Source organism: Tachypleus tridentatus, chromosome 9 (genome assembly GCF_004210375.1).
Source record: "Tachypleus tridentatus isolate NWPU-2018 chromosome 9, ASM421037v1, whole genome shotgun sequence".
Lineage (NCBI taxonomy): Eukaryota > Metazoa > Arthropoda > Merostomata > Xiphosura > Limulidae > Tachypleus > Tachypleus tridentatus.
Window position 1 is genome coordinate 76463645 of NC_134833.1, and position 18198 is coordinate 76481842.

At 35.0% G+C, this 18198-nt stretch overlaps 1 protein-coding gene across 3 annotated transcripts in view; it reads left to right on the top strand.

Annotated features, from left to right (window-relative positions):
- The window catches only part of LOC143225537 (tyrosine-protein kinase RYK-like), a 154921-nt gene that overhangs the window by 104320 nt on the left and 32403 nt on the right, over nucleotides 1–18198 (top strand). For all 3 annotated transcript variants that reach the window (XM_076455168.1, XM_076455166.1, XM_076455167.1), the window contains exon 2: nucleotides 12600–12727. In XM_076455168.1, the coding sequence (XP_076311283.1) occupies nucleotides 12600–12727 (128 nt within the window). The remainder of the gene's footprint in view (nucleotides 1–12599; nucleotides 12728–18198) is intronic.

Consider the following 18198-nt stretch of genomic DNA (forward strand, 5'->3'; position numbering starts at 1 on the left):
CTGTGTGTTAGAAGAGAGTGGATTTCTGGTATTCAGTCGTAAAAATACAAAAATAAAAAGGTATTCCAAACAATAAATGAACGGAGGTGATGTTATCTGAGTTAATAATTAGATTGTACGAATGTCATTATTTTACCGTTTGTAATTTGGATTTATTTAACTCTCTGAGATAACCTCACAGTCAGTATATGTTATTATTTTGCTATTTTTGTATAAAAACTTTGGTTACTTTTTCTTAATTCTTATTTGTTTATGTATTTCTCTGATCGAGGCCCGGCATAGATATAATGATTTCACTCTTCTAGTTGGTTACTTTATCTAGTAGGTCACTGTAGGCCAGACATGGCCAGGTGATTAGCGCGCTTGACTCGCTATCTGAGAGTCACGGGTTCGAATTCCCTTCACACCAAACATATTTGCCTCCTCAGCTGTGGGGGCGTTATAAAGTGAAGGTCAATCCCATTATTCGTTCGTAAAAGAGTAGTCCAAGAGTTGGCTGTGAGTAGTAATAACTAGTTGCCTTCCCTTTAGCCTTACACTGTTAAGTTAGGTACAGCTAGCGCAGATAGCCCTCGTGTAGCTTTGCGCGAAATACAACAAATAAAAGTATTTCACTGATCAGGCGTTATTTGCGAGATGTGTATACTTCACTTCTTTGTATCTTCAGTGAATCTTTATTTAGTTTTATTATGTGCTTATCTTTCTGTTTGTTCACTGTTTTTTTGTATTTGTGTGCAACTACTGTCAAAATGTTTGTTTAATATATCACGATATAAAAACAATGACCCTATTATGAAACTTTTTTAAAATTTTATATATTGTGTGGCGCCATCTGATGAGATATCCTGGAAATAAATTTCGGGAGTGAAATAACAATTTATTCTCTAGTAACACCAGAACAGTAGATAAAAACTTTCAGTGTTGTAAATTCAGCTGATTTCACTGAGACATACGTACTACAGATTTGAGATGAATTCTGTAACAGTGCATATCTAACAGCCCTCAGGTCTTCTCGTTCTTTGTGTTTGATGTACTAATTATTATGTTTAGGCTTAACGTGAATTTCCTAAAGTGGTCGAACTTCGCAAGATGTTATTGGAATTACAACCGAATATATTGTTGCAAAGCGAGAGCATCCAACTGATGAAACAATACATTGTAATCTTTAAAAGTAGGAAAGTAAGAAAAATATATTTGATTAGGATACAGATGGCCAGGTAAGTTATTAGTTCGTTTTATATTCATGTCTTACTCTAATCCGGTCCACCAATGGGACAATGGTAAGTCTTCAGACTTACAACGCTAAAATCATAGGTGCGATTTCCCCTTGGTGGACACAGTAGATAGCTCGCTGTTTACAGCTTTGAACTTTATGTTATTTACTTTAACATGTGTGACGTAGAAACACTAAAGTTAACAATGGTGCAGTTGAAACATTTGGACATGACCATTCTTCACACTTGATAAGCGATCTTAAAAGTTGTAATTCCATATCCTTAAAAATGTAATAACTGTGCAATAATATTTTTTACTTATACTGTAATATTTTTATTAAGACTGATGTCTTCAGATTGTAATGAAGTAAATAAAGATACACTATTTTAAGGAAGCTGAACTTAAACAAAATTAAGCCTTATACATCATTAACGGCGTGCTACGAACGTATTAAAGAATTCAAAATAATTGAAGAAGTTTTCTACGTTTCGCTGCCATACGAGGCAGCAGTTGTTGTTTTTTTAACATTTTAATTAGAAGAGAATGTAAGAGTTCAACCTTTCTAGCTCACTGTCTTCGTTTAGCAGTTTTTAAGATATACGTGTGGGAGTTAGGTAGTATACTACACATTATTTATATGCTCAACAAATTTCTATTTCACAGTAATTGCGGCTACTTCTTTTATACTAATAAATTGTTATAAACTCCTTTGTTTATGAGGTATTGTTTCTATACCTTGTATTTAAATCAGGGAAAGAAACCCGTTATTTTTTTTTTTTCACACACACGAATGTTGTACGTGTATGCTAACTAGGTATTGAAGAACACCTGGTATGGGAGTTAACGTTGCTGCTGGGCTCACGCAGGGTGTTTCCCATGCACGTGTTTGACAAACGAGTAGATGGGTTAGGGAGTGCCTCTATAGTCCGGGTTCGTGACATAAACGAGCCGGACGGTCCGTTGGTCGACTAGTTTAAATTATAGTTGGAACATACGTACTTAAATCACCATATAGAGAATAGAGAAGAAATTAATCGCGTATTGCATTCACTGACATTTCAAGCTTGTTATCCGTTAGGGGTTCTAGTACTGAGTGAAGTTATATTTCAGTAAAGACATTATACTATTCCATAGTTGCGAGGTGCTACTAATGCTCCTGATGTTTATGAAAACATATTTTATGTAAATACTGGTATTGGCTTGGCGAACGACCTTAGAGTGCTGTCAAAGATATACAATGAAATAAAATTTACAAAGTTACAATTCACAAACATACATCATAAAGATTGAAGATAGTAAGCATTGAAAGTTGTTAATAAAGTACCTGGTATGGTGCAATTTGTTAACCAGCCAAGTAAATAAAAAATACGTTATAAATATTAAAGATAGTAAGTACTTAAAGTTGCTAATAAAGTACCTGGTATGGTGCAACTTGGAAACCAACCAAGTAAGTAAAAAATACGTTATAAAAATGAGAATAGTAGGTACTGAAAACTGCTAATAAAGTACCTGGTCTGCTGCAACTTGGAAACCAGTCAAGTAAATAAAAAATACGTTACAAAAACAGAAGATAGTAAGTACTGAGGGTTGCCAATAAAGTACCCGCTTTGCTATGATTTAGGTTATTTAACCAGCCAAGTAAGTAAAAAATATGTTATAAAAATTGAAGATACTAAGTGCTGAAGGTTGCCAGTAAAGTACCCGTTCAAGTAGGCTGGAATTAGTTTCTTCTGTTATCTTCTCACCTTGTATCATCAATTCTCTCTTTCGACTCTTCTTTATACGAGTATACAGAAGGAATGTATTTCCTATCATTTGATTATGTGAATAACTCATTGAAAACGATAACATATTATAAAATCACTGATAAAAATAACGGTTTGTGTTTTCACTGATTCAGGTATATAATTATTGTAACATGATATATATTCAACACTTTAATGGATTGAATACAAAATTATTTGCACGTGATAACGTAATCAGAGAAAAATTGATTGCTCTGGAAATATCAATAAATCATGATCATGATTTGCGTGTTTGGTTACAAATCTTCGTAAACACGAGTAACGGATACCCTCTTCCTCGAACAAACTGATACAAACATTACGTACAGCAACCAGAACAAGTAATTCAGACTACCCGATCTTAGATAGAAAAAAAAGTTCTTTACTTTCCCAAGCAATGTCACCGAGGGTATATGCTTCATCTGCCGATTAACACTAAGCTCTGAATTTAAAGATACTACGCTTAACAAGGCACTCCAGTTGAGCCGAGTTTAACCCATCTGTAATGTCATGTTCCAAACTGTCTGGACGCTGAAATACTGAACTCTCTCAATGTAGGAGTTCTGCAGCAGTAAACATTGGAAACTTAACAGGTTTTTGTAAAGCGTTCCTCCCCAATTTGACGAATTCGAACATATTTTTGAAAACTAATTTTGATATCTTTAAAAAGAATTTATTTCATTGGATATACATGTTTATCTACATTGTTGATGATTATTAGTTAAAGCGATACATTCTATAATTTGAATTTCTGTTTGTTGCTAATAATGTATAATTTCTTGGCTTATTTAAATTTAAAATGGAAGATGTTTCTATAATATCTGTCTTTATGCCTTTATTATACATTCTTAATGCTAGATTTGCTGTTATCTTGATCCCCCTATCAATCACTAGACAGCTACAGCTGCAAGTTTCCCACATACACGAATAATTTCATTAAGTTACCGTTGTATTATGCAGACATTGTTTCAGAGGTAAACTGCACACCACTGTGATAAAAAAAAACATGTTCCCCGTGTTTGATTACGTTATTCTATATTTCATTTTATTCAAACAGTTATTTATATTAAAAAAATTCATTTCATTATGTTTTAAAACGTGTAACGTGGGTCTTAAATGTGCTTTTGTAGTCAACATCTCAACTGTGGGGTATTGTGTCACATCGCAGTAGGAAATAAGCCGTTTTTTTTACGTCTTCATGGTGTCACATTACAACGAATAATAAACATGTTATTAGGTGGTTGTTACATATATGTTACTTTCAGCCATTAGTAAGACAATATTTTGACGGCTCCGCGATGTAACATTACAGCAGACACTAAATATATTATTTGACATTTGTGCTGTGTGCTACTTTATATGAGTGCTAAAAAGTGATATATGGTTTTATGGCGTTACATGACAGCAAACACTGGTAAAGTTATTTAAAGGTTGTCCTACATGTCAGAATACTGAAATAGTGTCAAGGGTTTTATCGTGTTATATTACAGCAAACACTACATAAGTTATTTAAAGGTTGTTCTGTGTGTTATAGGGAATATTAAAACAAGTTTTGACCGGTTTCACGGTGTTACATCAAAGAAAAACTGAAAATGGTTGGTTGTCTTACGAGTACAAAAAACAATTTGTTTCAGTGCCGTCACTCAGGTCAAAATGTTGGATGACCTGAGAGGGTTATATGCTTAGTTTTACTTTTGTCTCCTTCCGTGGCATAGGATGTAAACTTATGGATATATGTAGCGATTAGTTAAAAACAGAAAAGGCTACTCGCATCTATATATAAATTTATAAGCCACCCACTTGGCTCTTTTCAACTATGTCCATAGACAGACAATATTTAGAGCACATGCGGTGGCGTAGTAAACTTCCAGCAACCCCACGGTGTGTGTGTGTATGGGAAGCAAAACATGATTTTTGCAGGGAAGCTCCGCTAGTTTGCACTACGCTACTAAGCACGTGTGATAATAATCTCTGTTGCACTCGCGAATGTGTAAAATATCCGTACATATCACAAACAGTCAAGCTATGATACGTAAAAATATTTGGGATTATTGTTACTTAATATTAGGTGCCTTTTGAATGAGTTGAAGTTTATATATGGTCGTTGGCATTAGGTACTTAGGTCTGTTGCCATGAGATGTGAGACAATTATTCTAATTACTTAAAAAACATTTTTGTTTAGGGTTTTCTTCAAATAACTTTGTAAAGGCTGTATATGTCTTCCGATAATACAAGGAAGTTTACATAATTATGGAACAAATTAGCAGATATCACTGTGGATACACCGAAGAATACAAATTTTACTGAGGGTTTGATTTTGAGAGGTTTAGTTTTGTAACATTTAGCCTGGCATATTCTTATGTGTCCGTATTTTTTGTCAGCCAGATCTCTTATGTGATTTATTAATTTCCAGATTTTGTGTTAATGTTATTAGCATGATTAATCTAGGTATGTCTCCCGCTATAAGCGTGACCAAGGAATTTAAATGAAGTAACTACATGGAGAGAGAATCCTTAATCAAAAATACACATCGGCACAAATAATCTCTTTTTATGATTTGTTTTGGTTTGTTTTGAATTTCACGCAAAGCTACACGAGTGATATTTGTGCTAGCAGTCCCTAATTTAGCACTGTAAGACTAGAGGGAAGGCAGCTAGTCATCACCACCCACCGCCAATTCTTGGGCTACTCTTTTACCAAAGAATAGTGGGATTGGCCGTCACATTATAACGCCCCCACGCCTGAAATACACGTGACGGGAATTTGATCTCGCGACCCTCGGATTACGAATCAAGTGCCTTAACCACCTGGCCATGTCGAGCCCGCTTTCGATGAGTATAATACGATTTCCAAACCTGTTTAAAGAATATTTTTTTAAGAATTCAAATGTATTGAACTACAGATATCTCGAATACCACATTCAAGAACCATTGAAATACATAATGTACCCAGTTATTCTGCTTTTGAAATATATGCTGTAAATGGGGGCGTGGTTCAAAATACACTATTTTGAGTAATATAACACGAACTGTTCGGCAGATGCAAAAATACCAGTGCTACGTGCGGTATTCAACAACATTAACCTTTTTTTGTGTTGACTTCACTTATTTCACTTCGCTCAGGTGATTCCTCATTAGAGATATTAAAGCAGTAAAATTGTTGCCAAACTCGAACCGTCCCGATTGCTTTTCATTATTTCTGAATTGATATTGTTGCACCTCGCTTACGCTAGCTAGCTTGATTGGCCTCACAGCACTTACAAGTTTACTTCTTACAGACGAAGATACTGATATCCGAAGTTATTCACATAAGCTGAACAGTTTGCAATGTTCGAAATCTACAAACTTTCCTGAATCATTTCTGTATTAATTGACGTCAATTACAATTACAGCTCTTTATGCTGATCACAGCTGTCCAATAATATTCTCTGTCTTGCGGCGCGTCAGTTTATGGCCAGGTGGGTTAAGGCGTTTGGCTCGAATCTGAGGGATGTCGGTTCGAATCCCCGTCGCACCAAACATGCTCGCCCTTTCAGCTGTAGGGGCATTATATGTGACAGTCAATCCCACTATTCGTTGCTAAAAGAGCAGCCCAAGAGTTGGCGGTGGGTGGTAATTACTAGCTGCCTTCCCTCTAGTCTTACACTGCTAAATTAGGGACGGCTAGTGCAGATAGCCCTCGAGTATCTTTGCGCGAAATTCAAAAACAAACAAAGCGTCGGTTTCTATATATATATTTACCAGTCACGCGAAACTAGAATTTTCAAGAATGGCTGAGTACACCAACGTTTTTGTACCACAAATATTGTTGATTTTCACACTCAAAGAACATTATAAAAATTTCGAGAACACGTGGGATTTGCATAATACATAGCCAACAATATACGTCACATGCTTTCTTGTATGTGTAACGGTAAATTCGTTACAACACATACAATGAAATAAGTAAAGATACATTTCCCTAAGTCATTTATGTATAACAATAACATATCACATCTTTTTACTATACATATAACGTGAATTATTACTTCGTTTACTACATACACTTTGATCTGCTTCTGTTACGATGATAAAAATAAACAAGATTTCTAAACGAAAATTGATAATTTATAACTGAATCGTGTTTTAGTTTATTTAGTTGTATAGCTCAGTCTAATTTAAAAGTTCCCTTAATTATTTTTGATAAATAGTTTTTCTCCAAATAATGCCTCATATTTGAAAACATGATGAGGGTTATTATGTCTGCATTTAGTTTAATAAAGTAGGTCAATCCAAAGTAATTTAAACTTATCTTTAAATTACATCTTAATGCGAGTTTTATATGTTGAACCTCATAAACCAAAATAAGAAAATTTGTTGCTTTTTTTTTTTTTTTGTTGTTGTTAACTGAGTTGTGACCCATAATGCTTATCCTAGGTATATTAACGGAAACGAAGTTAGCTAGTTAAGCAACTGCTGCCCCCCTTCGATAGTGTGTACTATATTTATTCGTTTTTGAAGATTCTTTGATATGAAGATCTGTGGTTCGTGGTGACATGTAAACCCCCAGGCCAGTCATTCCTAGTGAATAATGACTGTTTGCCGTCCTTCTCACTGGTTATCATCGCTTTTACGTAAAATCAGCGAGAATAAAGAAACCGCCTAAGGTATAATGATCTGGTTCCGTTTACCCCATTACGAAACTGGTGACTTTTGTCAAGTGTTACGTTACAAGCATGACGCTAGACTAAACATCACACGTTACTTTTCTTGTTCAAGAATATCTGCGAAAGAGTTTTGCAAAATTTATGACTTTAATGTTTTTTTGGTAACGAAGGCTCTCTGTGGATCTGTAACTAACGGTTGTGACATTCCAGCAAGCACGATTTGACATCAAGTAAATACAGGTAAACTTGGGTATGTCTGACGTTCTAACTGAAACTAAAACGCCTAAGGGAATATTAAAAATACACACGCATTTTTAATGACATGAAATAATAAAAATACACAAAATTTATTACTCCGTTCTGCTATAACAAGTAAATAAGCCAATTTTTTTCTTCGATCTTTTGCCTGATTTGTTATTTTTAAGTCAAAATTGCAAGAATGGAGTTTGTATTTTAAGGTGTAAGTCCTTCTGGACCATTGAGATATTTTCTACGTCTATTTGTTTGTTGTAAGTATTCGCGCAAAGCTACGCAAGGGTAATTTGCACTAGCAGTCCCTAATTTTGAAGTAATAGATTAGATGAAGCTCGAAGATTTATGATAGGTACTGTTAAAATCGAATTCTTGGATTTGAGCGTCACACTTATAATACACTCAAAGTGAAAACCCCATATTTTGCGGCAGTGAAAAGGAACCATGGACTCTCAGTTGTTTGTCTTTACTGTAGATACATATTAAATATTTCAGTAAGAATGAAATATTTGATTGGTTTACTAATCAGGTTAGTAAGCACATAAACCTGGTAAAGAGATGAAAAGGTACTAACTTTCGCATTCTTACTATTTGTGGCCCGGCATGGCCAAGCGTGTTAAGGCGTGCGATTCGTAATTTGAGGGTCTCGAGTTCACATCCCCGTCGCGCCAAACTTGCTCGCCCTTTCAGCCGTGAGGGCGTTATAATGTGACGGTCAATCCCACTTTTCGTTGGTAAAAGAGTAGCTCAAGAGTTGACGGTGGTCGTGATGACAAGCTGCCTTCCCTCTAGTCTTGCACTGCTAATTTAGGAACGACTAGCAAAGATAGCTCTGGAGTAGCTTTGTGCGAAATTCCAAAAACAAACAAACTTACTGTTTGTGTATTCCTTTAAAGGCGTCGTTGTTATTGACTAGGTTAGACAAATTGGAATTCGTGTATGTTTTTAATATTCAATACATTTTGAACACGAAATTATGGTATCCATCCAATTGTTCAAACAACTCCTTATCCGTATTAACTAATGAAGGAAAACGGTTTGAAGTGGTATGTTCGTAATAATCTCACATGGTAGTTGCCTTGAGCTTGCAGATTGATACGACGGATATTTTGATAAAATAAACATCTACTGCTAATCTCGTTCATTAATTCAAGTCACTGTATTTCAGTGATACAACATGTTATTCAGTATTGGAAATGCATACCTTAATATCTGAAATATTTCACTTACACTGTTGTGCATTTTACTACTGTAAACTCTCGCTTTAGTTTACATTTTCGACGTGTAATCGAACATTAAGGAAAGAATATTCCAACTTTCCATTTTGTTCTGAAAAGTTGTATTTGCAAATACAGTAAAATGTAATGATAATGTTTCACGAGGTCATCTAAAATCTGTTCGCTTAGAACGTTGAAGTTCTAAGTGTATTCACTGCTGACTTCGAAGACTTTGTTGTTGACTTATGAAACTTTCTTGTTTTATTCATAATTTGTGCTTCCTAAAATCGAACAATACAGTAACTTAACTGTATCCGTATATATTTAAATAATGTCAGAAATCCTTATAATATACTCGAATGTCTCTGACTAGAGTGCTATCGTACTTGTTTTCGCAAGCATTGATTTTTACCTCTTTTCATTAAAAGAATAGACTGATTTTTAATAAGCTTAGCCAAATGACTTCTCATCAGAAGTGCACTTTGAAATATAAAAAGCCTAAACCGTTGTTAATAGAAGTTCTCTTAATTTGGTATTAATATTTTGTGCAAGTAATAATTAGCAGCGCCCTAACTTAATCTGCTGAAAATAGCTTGCTTAGGCCTACTTTATTCTTTCTCCAGATTAACAATTAAGGAAACCTTTTGATGGGCAAGAAATTTTGTTTTTTGTGTTCGTGAATTACTAGGCTAACGTGACTATGTGGCATGTTTAGAAATGTCGGTAAGTTTCTAGATGTAATTTCCAATATCGTGATATTAGAATAAAAAGAACAGATAAGATAAAAATGTAAGTACGTTTTGAAACAATAAGTCCAATAATCTGTAGGTTTTCGAAAAGAAGGTCCTTCCTTCTTCAGGGGTGAATTGATCTCAGAAAGATATGTGCTATATGGATGGTATGAAGTTAGGTACAAATGGAACTTTGTTTATCTCGATGTAGGTAGAGTGTACGTACACACCAGCAAATGTTTAGCGAACTGATAGCTCTACTGTGATCAGTTCGTTATAGAACATTTTTTTAAAGTTAATTTTTGTTTGCGAAGTTTATTTTTCGTTGATTAAATACCTGGCAGCAAATGGAAACGAATTAAAATTTTCGATGTGACTTATTTCTTAAAGAAGTAACAGGAATTACTCACTATCATGTTTTAAGAAATACAACTGTCTTGACTTCTTTCAGGTCACAGCTGAAAGCTGTGATGTAAGTTATTATAAATCAGATGTACAATTCAGTTTCACAATGGTTAGTAATCAAGAATCTTAATTTTCAAAAGACTGTTATTCGCCTCCCGTTACCACAAAAAAGAAAGAAAGAAAAGTCTCTCACTTTAAAGCCTATGAGTGCACTATTTGGTCAGACAAGGGTAGATCAATAGTTGATAGTAAGTGTTGTTCAATAGCTGCCTTCTCTTGTAGCCTGTCAGTTCAAAATTAGGGAAAGGTGACACAAATAGTTTTGTACAGCTTTGCGCGAAATGTGAAAACAAGTTTCCTGAAATAGTGAGGTTCCGTACGTCAGGAATGGAATTGGCGTGTGGAATTATTCGCTGGCTATCAAACTTTCTTGAAAACAAGAAATGCAAAGTAACTCTAAGTGAAACATTGTTGGACCTTTTTTATCCCAGAGGCTGAAGATCCCAAGCAGGGATAGCTAGTTCTATATTATTCATAATGTATGTGAGCAATATATCTCTCAAAGGTCTAAATTTTGGCTTTTCTTCACAAATGACAGACGATTTTACGGTCTGGAAAAGTGCTCATATTCCCTTACTAGCAGAAATAAATCTACGATCCCAACTAAATAATATTGTTTAATATTGCCATAAATATCATATGAAAATAAATATCTTCAAAAATCCACTAAAAGTGTTACGTGTTACAATTTATCTCGGACAAGCCTCTAATGTATTTGTTACGTATTACGATTTCAAACAGCCTGAACTGAGTTAAATTGTAATTTTAATAAAGAAATTAATTGAATGTCGATATGTATCAAGTTTATATTATTTGCCGACAAGATTAACACATAATTTTCTTTCCTAACACTGTGTCAAAACACAGAAACACTGAGCACACGCGAGTTTTACATTGACGAAGATATGCAAAGTCCACGTAGAAATACTAACATCCGAAGTTAATTCTCTGAAATTAAATAATTGGTCATGTTCGTAGTCTATAAACGTTTCTGGTCAAATATCTGTAGATTTCCGATTGATAAGCGTTACTTAGCCTTATAGCTTTCGAGGTTTATAGAATACCAACTGTAACAAACCAACAATCTAAGCTGTCACTTCAAAATTTCAGTTCGCAATAATACTGGCAATCGTTAGTGTTTTACATACACACATCATATATTGTTGATTCTTACACTCGAAAATCTTTTACAAATTTAAGAAATATGTGGGAATTTCTAAAACACATTTAACAGTGTAAGTTACATGCATTTCCAAATATATATTTAACAAATATCAATATTAAAATAAATACATGATATTACATCCTTCACAATAGAATGTGGAAAACTGATTAGACACAACAAAGATCCACTTAAATTATATGTGAATAGAACACTGTACCCCAGACCACAACATCAGCAAAATGTTTTGTATTAACCTACAATTCGAAATCAACGTGACTAAATCATGTAGTATTATTATTAACGTTAATCAATAACATCAACACAAGCACGGGCTGGAGGAAGAGGTCACAAGGACCTGACTCTCCCTGGTCTTTAAAAACCTGAATTCTGATCATGATCAATCGATTGAGTGCAAGCAAGCACCTCGTGGAACCACGCATATTTAAAAAAAAATTAAATTATTTACTGGAAACTCTCTATTTTTAACTCTGCAAAATGTTTTCTTGATTGGGTTTCACGAAAGATAACTATTTTGTTGAATAAGAATCTTAGTTAGATTTTCAAATAATTCTGTGTTGTACCCAACCGTTGCTTGTTCGTTCAGGACGTGTGTCAACTTCTCAACTTACTTGCAGATGATTTATATATGTTGTAATTGCATATATTTTAGGTCTAGCGTATTCCATAAAAGTGGGTAGCTTTGAAAATTAGTTTCTTCTGTTTATACATAAAACTTATACGCCCCCTAGTGTCATAACGGTATATGTATACTGTATTCTCGCAGTCTTTTTACCTCAGAGGCTTTGTGCTGTCTATCAAACTCTCAGCCTTCCCAAAAGGCTTTAGAGATGTATACAAGGGTGAAACTCTTATCAGTAACTGTGATTGTGTTTTAATCTCACCACTCGTCATACCCGTCTGGAAAACATTCCATCAATTTACAAGAAACAAATAATTTTAAAACTATTTAACATTATTTTCTAAAGCTTCTTAAAGGTTTTACAAACATTAAGCCTCGAGAAAAATTTGGGAAACTTGAGATCCTTTCCTTATTTAAGAATTTTATTATGTTGTAGTTTCAAATATAAAACTATTTGTTGTTTAGCACTGGACGTTTTGTTTCAGGTTTGAACTCGGAGTTATATTACGTGCGAGACGGAAAAGTGAATACCTACGCCCTAGGATTCGAAGTAGTTGTACCAAATGAAATATCTGAGCTTCGTTTTACTTGGGAAAGTTTGATTCATCAGAAGGTAAGAGTTTGGTTAAGGTCTCATTTCTACTCTTCTCAAGTTGAAGTTGTAGGAAGTAATACAAACATTTTTGTTTCAATAGTTGACAGATACTGTCGGTACAGTAATTCGCACAAGGTATCTCTAGATTCTTTTTATTATACAAACACAGATATTCCAAGAAACGACAATCAGTTACTATTGTTCACGACTCATGAGATTAACTCTCTTAAAACACTGCTCACAACCAACTTATTTTGTTAGTTCAACACACATGCTTAAGATCTTTTATAGTAATGTAGAACCAACCATGAAAGATAATTGTGAAGTTATTTGTTTTATGTAGACAGTTTAACGGGTTTATCTGTGCCTGTTTGACAGTTTGTGCCTTTGAATAAATGTAACTTTTGACATAAAAAAGAGAAGGCGGAGCTTTTCAGAATCCAGTTCGTGATTTGTTTGACTACGTCGTGCAGACGTGACGAGAGTGTGATGTTAGCTCCATGCCATGTGCTTGAAATAGTGACCTTCAAGTATAGAGTTCACTTCTGACCTGTTGTTCTAGATGTCGTAGGACCGGAGCCCATCTTTACTTGACGTCGGTAATGCCTAAGCTTTAATAAAACGGGTGAGACAAACATAATGACATGCTGGCGCCCTTATTTTTGATTTTACATTGCCTGTCCGCGCACGAAATAACATGATATTGAGAATCGATGGTTTAGGGGCGTATCTAATTGTGTGCACGGTCACTTTTGTTTCTCTCATTAACAGAAACATGCCGACTTTTAATGAAACAGGCTTAGCGTGCTTTAACTGCTGTTTTAAATTAACTAATATCGCGTGCAGTTCAAGATCGCGTTAGTAATCGTACTTATCGTGGTCTAACGGTTTGTTGAAATGCACATTTTATTTATTTTTAATCGACAGGCTGATAGAGTTTTAACCATTCATAATTCCCTTCTGGAAAACATTCCAACAATTTTTAAAGAACAAACAAAAAAAAATATTTAACATTATTCCTTAAAGCTTTCTTTGTTTTTGAATTTCGCTCAAAGCTACACGAGAGCTATCTGCGTTAGCCGTCCCTAATTTAGCTGTGTAAGACTAGAGGGAATGCAGCTAGTAATCACGACCCACCACCAACGTTTGGGCTACTCTTTTACTAGCGAATGGTGGGATTGACAGCCACTTTATAACGCCCCCAGGTCTGAAAGGGCGAGCATGTTTGGTGTGACGAGAATTCGAACCCGTGACCCTCAAATTATGAGTCGAGAACCCTAACCACCTGGCCATGCCGGGTTCCTTAAAGCTCAATAGTTTTTAATTTGTGTTTTAATCATTTTGGTTTCTGGGAATGCGTCTTACCTTCTGATTAAATTTTAACTACTGGAAATTCAAAATATTTAGTTTAAATTGATTTATTTTGAATTTCTCAATGCTCGCCTTGGATTTTATAGTTTTATAGCTAAGTATAATGATAGATGGATTACTTTATCCAGTAGGTCACTGTAAGCCCGGCATGGCCAGGTGAAGAGGGCGCTCGACTCGCAATCTGAGAGTCGCGAGTTCGAATTCCCGTCACACCAAAGATGCTCGTCCTTTTAAGCAGTGGGTACGTTATATTGTGACGGTTAATCCCACTAATCCTTGGTAAAAGAGTAACTCAAGAGTTGGCCAAGCGTACTGATGACTAGCTGCTTTTCCTCTAGTCTTATAGTGCTGAATTAGGGGCAGCTAGCGCATATAGCCTTCGTGTAGCTTTGTGACGGAATTCCAAAACAAACAAAAGGTCACTGCGTCGACTTGACTCCCTCTCCTATTTAGTGGCTCATCGGAAAATCTGAAGGCTTATAACGCTAGAAACTGCGTTTCAATATACGTGGTTGGCGCAGCTCAAATACCCTGTTGTATAGCTTTGTGCTTAAAGATAAACAACTAAGCAAGCATCGACATTCATGTGATGAAGACAAGTTTATTTTATGCATGTTGTACAGGGTGAAATTTTCAGTCTTGTTCGAGTCTAATATTTTCCAATAATAATCAAAAACACAACTTGAATTAGATAGCAAATCTATTAGATTTTTATTAAGGTGTCTGTAAAGTTGTGTAGTTAATGAACTGCACTCAAGTATACAAGTGCGTGTGAAAAAATATAAGTGTATTGAAAATGTTACGATGAAATTGGGCATGTTGAAATAATAATAAACTGAGAATAAATTATAAATTCCAATCACTCAGTTGTTTTTTAATTTTCTAGAACCACCGTTATAGTATACTACACTATTATTTAATAATTGTATGTAATTTGAAAAGTAAAAATTATTTTTTATTAATTATACAAAGAACAGGATCCAAAATATTGCTGTGTATTGAAACTTGACAGCAAAATGTTTTCAAAAAATGTTATTTCATTTTACAAACACACTCTAGTGGCTTAACGGTAAGTCTGCAGACTTATAATGCTAAAACTCGGGTTTTGATACCCATGTTGGATACAGCAGAGATATCCCATTAATTATTTTTATGCTTAACTATAAACAAACAATAAAACATTTTACAAACCAAATTATCTGAGAAAAGAATACAGTTTGCAATGTTTTTGGCAACTTTTCACCGAGCGACTTTAATACTCTTATTTCAAAACCCTCTTGGATCGTCTTGTTGCTTATTAACATTAGTAGTTGTCATGTTGTCCAACATCATCTGACTCATACCTAAAGGAGTGGAAGTCATTGAAGCATAATGTTCAGTTGGAGGCCCAGCATGGCCAGATGGTTAAGACACTCGACTCGTAATCTGATGGTCGCGAGTTCGAATCCCCGTCTCACCAAACATGCTCGCCTTTTCAGCCGTGGGGGCATTATAATATGACGGTCAATCCCACTATTCGTTGGTGAAAAAGTAGCCCAAGAGTTGGTAGTGGGTGGTGATGACTAGCTGCCTTCCCTCTAGTCTTACACTGCAAAATTAGGGACACTTAACGCAGATAGCCCTCGTGTAGCTTTGCACAAATTTCAAAAACAAATTTTTCTTATAGCAAAGCCACATAGGGCTATTTGCTGAACCCACCTAGGGGAATCGAACCCCTGCTTTTAGCGTTGCAAATCCGAAGACATACCACTGTACTAGCGGGGGGAAAGTTCAAAACAAACCAATGTTTAGCTGAAAGCTGACTACGTAACAGACTCTAAGTGAAACAATACCATAGGGGTTTCGTTTTCGAACGTCGTTTGAATGCTGGTTTGTTTTACTCCTCGATGGTGATGAATTAAAGTGTTTGAACATAAAGCAATCGTCTCAAAATGAAAATAGAGTTGTTATTGAGTTATTTGAAATAAAAATAGTTTTAGCATCATATATATTTTAACGCGGTCTGCTATGTATCTACTAAAGCAATAAAAATAAAGTATCTACTCAGGCAGGAGAGACTGGAATAAGGAGAAAAAATTGAAATAAATTGAAAACGAATTAATGAAATAAATATTAATAGGGAAAATAATAACTGAATCGAAGAAAAAGGATGAAGGTATACAACAAGAGCGAACATGGTATGAATTATAAACATGAGATGAAATTAAATAAACTAAAACTGATAATTAAGTGCATAATTCTGTTTTATCAATATCTAAAGAGTACATGAGCATTGCAATAACTATTTTATAGGTATGTGGGTTTTATGGTTTCTAATTACGTTAAACTATTCAATAAAATTCATGACTGGTATTTGATTTGACAGAGTATATATATATCGTTGCATTATTACTGTGTTATAGCCTTAGAGATGTATTTTAAAGGTTATACGGTCAGTAATTAATGGGATGGATAGCAGATCGAAAGGTCCAAGGTTTGAGTTGCGACATGCTGCTAAATACGCTCTATAGTTTCAGCTAATGTGTTTTTAACTCTGACAATCAATTTCTCTATTCAGTTAATGGTAGCAGCATAAGGGGGGGGGTCTGACTATTTACTCTCCTCTGGTCAGCAGTTCTAAATTAGTGATAGTTATACTTGATCCTTAGGGATTTCTGGCCGGCATGGCCAGATGGTTAGGGCGCTAGACTCGTAATCCGAGTATTGCGGGTTCGAATCCCGTCACACCAAACATGCTCACCCTTTCAGCTGTGGAGGTAGTATAATGTGACGGTCAATCCTTCTATTCGTTGGTGAAAGAGTAGCCCAAGGGTTGGCGGTGGGTGGTGATGACTAGCTGCCTTCCCTCTAGTCTTACGCTACTAAATCATGGATGGCTAGCGCAGATAGTCCTCGTGTAGTATTGCGCGAAATTCAACCAACCAACCAAACAAACCAGAGGGACTTACATTCTGTGTGCTTAACCTGTTTATTGGCAGAGCTTGAAATGACGTCAAGACTGAAAATACTACATACATATCGCATTTAATTTCCGCTGTTTATAAAACAGTTTCATACTAAAAAGAGAGAGACGGTGTTTATTTTTATTACCTATGCCTAGTTTAGTAGATGCTTTTATCTGAACAATAACCAAACATAGACCCAATCTGAAAACCAATACTGAAAAATACTGCATGCTATCCCCATCCTATCATTTAGTTGGCCTTCTGCATACCTGTGAAGAATATTAAGTAGGTTCAAAACGTACAGCGGATGAGTTTCAGCCCTTCAACCCATCTTCTTCACTACTGGTGTTTTAAATTCATAGATATAGGTTTCTAAACTGACATGTGGTGTTACCTACTGATCGCAGAGAAGATAAAACATGAACATGATAGGAATAATCTCTAGCAACACTGGCAAATTTATTAAAGCCATGAAACTCATTAAGTCAGTATCTCTGAAGTTAAAATATTAAACTTACTATAGTATTTCCTGTTCATTTATCCTGTTGTCTATTAGTAGATAGCTCAGCGGTAAATCTATAGCTTGTATCGCTAAAAATCGTGTTTAAATACATGCAACGGGTGTAGCACAGATAGCTCGTAGTGTAGTTTTCCCTTAACGACAAATAGTTTACACTGTTACTTAAGGTGTAGATTATCATTGTTGAAAAATATTTTATTGAACCAGTTTATACTTTCTTAACCTTTTAACCTCTTTGTTTGAAACTATTCAGATTGTGGAAAAGCTATATACATATAATGAATAAGTATAAAATAACCTTGTTATTGATATTTTTCAATTTCTAATCGTCTAATAGCAAAACAAGTTAGTTAATGTTATGAGATGTAATTCTGATTATTATTTTGGATGAAACTCGCTATAATAAATGAACGTCTACTTATCTATATTCGATGCCATAATTTTTTGGGGGGAATTAAATTTCCTAGCCAAAGGTCGATTGGCGTTGTTTTGTTTTTTAACTGTAGTTTCTTTCTTCGTTTGGATTACTTTACCCACATTTAACAACATGTGTAATTTGTAGTTGGTCCCAGAGAATGACTTTTGCAAGTTATTGAAGGAGGAAAGAACTTGAACTGTAAGCCAGCTAGAACTAACAATGGCTCGGAAGCTGA